Consider the following 7,760-nt stretch of genomic DNA (forward strand, 5'->3'; position numbering starts at 1 on the left):
TCCAAGAAAAAGCGGGCACTGGGTTCCTTGTAATTTACAAGTCCTTGAACAAATCTCTCATCTGTAGTCTGGATCTCTGGTACATCAATATGTAATATGGCAACAATACCACGTAATGAAACTGTGGAATGAATGTAAGAGTCAGGTAATAAAAGTCAGCCCAATTCCTTACCCCATCACTAGTGCAGGAAAAAGAACTATAACATCTTTTACTTCCTAAGAAATGGGCTTGTCCATAGAATGGCCATGATTGAATATGACTGAGTCATATCTAATGAGCTTACAATCCTTTTTATAGACAACACATACTTATATATTGGCATCAGTTATTCCAAACTTACTTTTTTTGACTTTGCACTAACTTCCTCAAAAAATGCTGTCAGTTCTTAAAGATGATTCTTAAAAAAATGTTATTGTTTGAGGCATGTGTTAAAGATCCTTTCTCTTCGTCTTCTAATATAGAAAGATTTTGAATCTAATTTTTCTTTCAATAACCAGTTTGGCTTATTCCTTGGGCTTCCAGCAACCCTAACTCCTCTGGTAGAAAATTCTTCCACCTCTTGGTTTCACTTACTTCCTCTCCACTCTGAGGGATCCAGGAGAGTGGTGTCTAGTACTTAAAAAATTGTCTTCAATTCTTTCTAGCATTTTCAAGCTTATTTGGTTCTACAACATACACATAAAATGTGCATCAACTTTAATCTTACCTATGCCTCATTAGCCGCTCCTGGTCCTTAATAGATTCACTGCCCTCCTTTAACAACCAGTTTTGGACTTGTGCAACATCACAATGTTGAGGGATTTGATTGTTTTCCGGTACGTTATGCAGTTGTTTTGCAAGTATTCTCTATTTAAGAAATGTGTGTATTACATATATATAATTTTTTTTACATTTCCCCAAAATAAAACCATTTAAATTCCTATATTTTATAAATGCTTATTTCTGTTTAATTGCATTTACATCTATTTTGAATCCATTAAAGACACAGACAAGTAAACTAAAATTAAGATTTATCTCTCTGAAAATAACAGGTAAACATTTCAGTTTATTTGTCCACCTATTCTAAATAAGATAAATAAAAATATGCAGGAAGTAGAGAAGAAACACTGGGTACAGAATGAAGTGGGGAAAATACAGAATACTTAGAAATATAGCGAAGTCTGTCTCGTTTGTATTTAACCCTTTTATCTTTAGGACATACATTTGCAAACACTCAGATAAATAAAATTTTCTCATTTCGATCCAAACCTCTTGACCCTAAAATCTGAATTCACACAAGCACACGCACACACACACGCACACACACCCACACACACACACATACACACATCTTTGAGTCAAAAATCTAAAGGAAGTCACTATCCATAACCATTCACTCTACACCCAGTCATTCTATTTCACATTCAAGAACAACATTTTTACTGAATGAATACAGGTGCTCATGTATGAGTACAAACACAGAGTGTACATATTCTTGAATCACTGTAGAACACTACAGGTATTTATTGTTCTTTTCCTATGGCTCAAACTGTTTTAGCTTTCAACTTAAGAATCTTTCTGCCACAAGAGATGTTTATTATTGGCCTTAGCTCTGAGGGAAACGATATATCTGACTAGCAATTTAATTATTGAATTATGCCAGCTACCACTGGTGTGTTGATAGATGACCCAGTCCCTTTCCCATTCTTGGCCAAATATAGCAAAATTCAAATACTGTTTATTCCTACTCTAAATTTTCACTTGGAAAAAATATTCAATTATTTTGTCAATAATAAAGGGTCAAAATATGATTAAAAGAACATTCTACATATAAACAAGAATTTCTTCCAAACTTTGTGTAAATAAACCAAATTTAAGTATTGAACTTACTTGTTCTCTTATATAGTTTCTCTCAAAGTCTAATTTTAAACTGGTAAGATATTGCCTGTACTTATTCAATTCTCTCAAGGTACATACAACCTACAAACAAAAATGAAAACGCATGGATATTTTAAAAAATGTTAAGTATGTTAATAATATATAAATATTTTAAATATATTCTTTAAATCATTAAACTGATTTTAAAAATCATTAAATTGATTTAAAAATCACTTTAATAGCAGTGACATAAAATTCGATGACATTTTGGCATAAAGAGTAATAAACTGCTAACAATCTTGTAAGTAGTATCTCTCAGCATTTGTTAATCAGCAAGAAATTTCTATCCAAAAACATTACTTAGGCTGAGGCAGGAGTATCTCTTAAGGTCAGGAGTTTGAGATGAGCCTGGGCAACATAGCAAGACCCCATCTCTAAAAAAAAAAAAAAAAAAAAAAAAATTAACCAGCTCGGGCAGCATGTGTCTGCAGTCCCAGCTACTCAGGATGCTGATGCAGGAACACAGCTTTAGCCCAGGAGGTCCAGGCACCAGTGAGCCATGATTGCACCATAGAACTCCTGTGTAGGCAACAAAGTGAGAACCTGTCTCTAAAAATATGTACATATTGCTTTATTAACATTACTTATATTGTAAAAGGAGTTTAGTCCATACAATTAGAGTTATCACAGTAATAATTTCAATTAGCTGTAATTGGATTATAATTTTAAGTGTAATAACATTGTTCAACTCCAATAAGGCCGGGCGCGGTGGCTCAAGCCTGTAATCCCAGCACTTTGGGAGGCCGAGACGGGCGGATCACGAGGTCAGGAGATCGAAACCATCCTGGCTAACACAGTGAAACCCCGTCTCTACTAAAAAATACAAAAAACTAGTGGGACGAGGTGGCGGGCACCTATAGTCCCAGCTACTCGGGAGGCTGAGGCAGGAGAATGGCGTGAACCCGGGAGGCGGAGTTTGCAGTGAGCTGAGATCCGGCCACTGCACTCCAGCCTGGGCGACAGAGCGAGACTCCGCCTCAAAAAAAAAAAAAAAAAAAAAAAAAAAAAGGATATACTCTATGAAGGTTCTAACAGACTGAATTTTGATAAGTTTCTATTTCATCTCAAGATTTTAAAAATATATGGAACATAATTCTTGACAAGTATACAGTGCCATTAAAGACAGAGAAAGAAGGCTATAATACATGTGGGAAAATTAATATATCTTTGTGTCCTCAAATTATTTGTCAATAATCTTTTGGTATTACAAAGAAAAAACATGAAGGAAGAAGTACTTTCATTTAGCAAGAACTGTTGTCTGATTTCTCTTGATTCAAATACTGAGAAATTGATAGAACTGCCTATTAAGTATTGTCTCATGACCAAGTTAAAAGTGACACAGGTCCCGCAAGTGAGGTATAGAAACAAGTTTATATCATGTTTTAAAGGGTTTAATTGATTAAAAAAAAAGTGATTTTCAACCCACTTTATTATTGCTGGTGATGTAGCCACCTTTCTTTAATCTCTTCAAAATATCTTTGCGCTTATAGTATGCTTTTAAATGTGGATCATGGAGGCTTTTATATTGGTTTTCCAAAAGTCGACAATAGGGATCAGTCAGGTTAAAACCATAAGAAGGTCGAAAAAGCTGCAAATACAGATTCCAAAATATGTAAAATTAATGCATTTTCACTTTAAATAATCGATCAAAATGATTAGAACATTCATTGAAAATAAATATGCCAGAAGAATCTGAAGTGGGGAAAAACAGCCACAGAAAAATTGGAGTTGGGCATGCTTTCCTGACTTTCCCTTCCTCTCTCCTTACCTGCAAACTATCCCAAAGACTCACCTTCACCCAATTAGTTCCTCCTCTAATCCTCTTCAGCCCCTGACTCTCAGCCAAATAAGAAAAGAGCAGAGGAAAAGAAAGGGAATATATTTCTTTTCATACAGTTTGTTTTAAGGTACAAAGCCAACACTAGGATTCTCTTCTCCTCCTCCCTCTCTCAAATCAAAATATTCTATTCAAAACATAAAAGGATTAATAGTAAGTATGATTATATTTCAATCACCTTAAAACGAACAACAAAACAGAAAATGTTTCATCAAAATTTATGAAAATAACTTTAACAAATAGTAGAAGCAAAACTTATATGTTAACGATTTTGAGTTAAAGAGTCATTGCATCTTGGGGTTTCTAATGCAAGAAACCAACAATCTCTGAGTGCTAGAGTAAGAAGAATACCTAAGGTCTATATTACTCAGTTCACCGTATTAAATAATCAATTTTAATGAATATTGATAGAAATTGAAGCTTTTCTATTTGTGTGAAGACCAAATATGCCTTTAGGCAATAGTCATTAACATATAAAAAGAGAAAAAGATAATCAGTTACTAGTCATGTTTCTACATCTGCTGCATTAGAGAAAACAGCTGTATTATTCAATCTCACCATGAATTAAAACACTAGCAAAGTGAGTTTTTGGTTTGAGTTCTGTTAGTTTTTCAATAGCAGGATGGTGATAATGGCTTATTGGGGGACCTCTGAAATGGAAAAAGGAGAGAATGAGAGTAGGAAATTGTGTTAATGTTTTTACATCCCTTTCCGTTTTAAGTTTGCTGGGCCAGAAAAACGTAAGTTTTATAATAGTTCAAAATAATGTTAAATCAGGAATTGGCTCAGGAGACAGATAATTGGAGTATGTGGGTAATATGGGAAACCAGAGAGCACCTGCCCTGTTTGCAGGTATGAAATTCAATTTATACTACCACAACAACACTAAGCACCAATCCCGACATGTCTGGAGGCACCAATTTGTGACCTCTGTTTCCAGTCTAGCTGTAACCACAGTTGCAGTCCAACTCCTGAACACTATGGAGTCTGGCTGGGTTGGACCCTAATAAGAACTCTCGAAAGGTAGGTAGGAGAATGCTTTGCATATGGGTAAAAGGTAGATGAGAGGAACAAAATAAGATACTAGCTATTCCTTTGCATTTAAAAGTTTATTTAAGTTTCTGACCTCTCGTTTAACATCAAACTTTAATTCCTTCCAAGGAGCCTAATCGGAAAACTAGATTCCCTGATTATCAATGCTCTCCTGAGAAGGCAAAGAAAGAACTCATAAAGGGGAAAGTCTTGAATTAAGTGACTCCACATAAAAAGCCCAGATCTTTCCTGGAGGGAAATAATCAATAATAATAAGTCAAGGAGTGGATTGAATATTTCTTTCAGATATTGACATTTAGCTGTAAACTTTTTAAAAATGTTAACTTTTAGCTGTGACTTTTAGCATATGTTTCTCAAGACCAAACCTGAGCTACTGATCTGTAAACTAAGAACGCCTTTAAACAAATCCACTCATTTGAGCCAGAGTAACCTTTCTACTGACAATTAAAATAACTGGTTGCTCTTAAAATGTGAGTATTAACCATTAACTCATGAAGGAGAGTACACTGAAAGAGAAAATTCTTCAGAGAAACTAGTATGGTGCCTAATTATCATTAAATGAATAAATTTGGGGAGAATTAATGTAATAAACAATAGAGAGAACATCTTTTTGAAAAGCAGTAGACAAGTGAATTAATGGTCGACAGAGAAAATGGCAATAGAGTAAAAAGAATATATTTGAGGGAGGAGACAAAAGTCACAGTTCTAAGTGTATACACTAAAGAGGAATTATATCACCTGTAATGGAATAAATTTCAAGCACGTTTTAGCAAAGTTAGTTTGTGTTTGTGACTCAAATTGTGTGAAGTTGGTATATTTGTAGTTCACTTGCTCTAATCTAGTAGAACAGATTAGTTTTTTTTTTTTTTAAGGGCAATTATACTTTTTTCAGAAACAAAACTTGTTTCAAGAAATCATGTTTATTTAGTGTGTTAGATTGACGGTATGCCCCCAAAATTCATATGTAATCCTAACCTTCAATGTGATGGCCTTAGGAGCTGGGGCCTTGGGGGATAATTAAGTCATGAGGGTGGAGTCCTCATCAAGAGAGATAATGTTCCTATAAAAGAGACCACAGAAAACTCTCCATCCTTCTTTCTACCACGCAGGGTGGTAATAATGAAAGGACTACAAAGGGCCCCCACCAGAATCTGACCATGCTGGTGTTCTGATCTTGGACTTCCAGCTCCAGAACAATGATAAATAAGTTATTTCTAAGCCACCCAGTCTATGGTACATTGTTATAACAGCCTGAACTGAATAAGACATCATGCAAGTATCAAATACCAAGGGGTTCTACTTATTTCTGATGACATCATAGACATTGTAAGGGTAAGTGGGCCACTTAGAATTCTTTCCTGTAGAACTTTTTGCAAAACTGATAAAAGCGACCAGTCAGCAAGAATGTACTAAACCTCCTTCAGCATTGACTACTTAGTCAAAGACTGGGGAGGTTTGGGGGTGGGTGTGGTGTTGAGGACTAAAAACATGAAAAGGCTTAAGGGAAGTACACACTATAATCCAGTATAATTAAGTATGGTTTGTATAAGTGAGATCATACAAATCAAGGGCAATCTGAACTCTAAACAAAAATAAGTTAATGCGGGGCTATGACAGTTTAGAGAGTCTTGATAGCTAAGATTCATAGACTGGGCAGAAGAAGACAAGGTATGCCAGGTTTGGGGGCAAAGTTGACAAAATACATAAGTATTAGCACAGTATTTATAGGTAGGTGTGAAAGACTCAACTTGAAGAAGCTGAGCCTCTCTAGTTGGAAACAATACTGTATGGAAAGGCTGGGGCAAATTATGGAGTCTCTTCCTCATTGAGGCAGGGCTTTCTTTCATTAAAGTAAGGTTGAAGTACTAAACACATTAACTCATTTTAAGTCTCACTGTTTCGGTTCTTTTTTATTTTTCTTTATGTGTAAAATAGAATTCAACTCAAAACAAAATAATGTTTCCCGTAAACGGAGTTTGGTCCAAGATACTGTCAGTTAAAATCGTAACACATAATTAAATGGCAGCTAGCACTAATAACCTTTCACCTTCTAAACATGTTTCTAAGTACATCAAAACTTACTATATAGGTATATATGAAGTTTTATTATAAGGAATATTAATATCATACCGTGAATTGTAAATTAAAGACTAAGAATCTAAACTTTCTGGAATATTATTATATTCAAACTATGTTAGATGAAAGTGCTTCATATGCATTCTAAACACCACCTTCGGTCAGATGTGGGATTTTTTTTTTTTTTCCTGTAAATGTTGATGCAAATTCCTTTAATGGATTTTGTATGATGCAGCCTCTGAATTGAACAGCAAGTAGTAAAGGGTAAAGGAAAGAAAGATGATAAAAACTTGTTCACCTTTTCACCGAAATTCGTAGTATAGAATACAGCATGGCTTCCTGGGATCACAGGCAGCTTGACCCCGAGAGGTAGGTCCAGTAGCTGAGCCGGTCCAACCCCTGCAAAGTGGGTTTTGTGCACGCCCTGTCAGACACAATTGGAGAGTTTTGTCTTTCCTTTTAGACAGTCTTCGTTTAGTTTAGACCAATCTACTTCCACTGCAACCAAAGATTCCGAAGAATTACACAATCAGGGTTCGGGGCATCCTGAAGTCCTCCCATTTTCCCTGGTCACCAGCTCTCCTGGCGTCCCGCGCCTGCCAGTTGTGGCCAGTACAGTCCGAGCCACCGCCACCGCCCCCGGGCGCCGCAAGAGGGCAGTCTCCTTAAGGGGGACAGTTGGGAGCCTCGCGACCCGCGTGTGGCGACCCCTGCCCCGCTCCCCAGCAGGCCTGCGGCCGCCAGAGGACAACGCCACCCAGCTTGCGGCCACTCACGTCTCCGCACTGCTGAGTGTCCGCAGCCAGGACGCTGGCGACCGTCTTGGTGACGGCGACATTGGCAGGCTTGGAGCAGGCACCGAGGTACAGTTCCATG

General features: G+C 36.7%; 1 protein-coding gene across 1 annotated transcript in view; it reads right to left on the minus strand.

The window, feature by feature from the left end:
• FSIP2 (fibrous sheath interacting protein 2) overlaps positions 1-7,759 on the minus strand; it is a 93,038-nt gene extending 85,279 nt beyond the window's left edge. The window contains 5 exon segments of the mRNA XM_030916672.1: positions 708-847; positions 1,871-1,960; positions 3,345-3,506; positions 7,183-7,308; positions 7,661-7,759. Of these exon segments, the coding sequence (XP_030772532.1) occupies positions 708-847; positions 1,871-1,960; positions 3,345-3,506; positions 7,183-7,308; positions 7,661-7,759 (617 nt within the window).
• Position 7,760: the final 1 nt, after the last annotated feature.

This window comes from Rhinopithecus roxellana, chromosome 14 (genome assembly GCF_007565055.1).
Source record: "Rhinopithecus roxellana isolate Shanxi Qingling chromosome 14, ASM756505v1, whole genome shotgun sequence".
NCBI lineage: Eukaryota > Metazoa > Chordata > Mammalia > Primates > Cercopithecidae > Rhinopithecus > Rhinopithecus roxellana.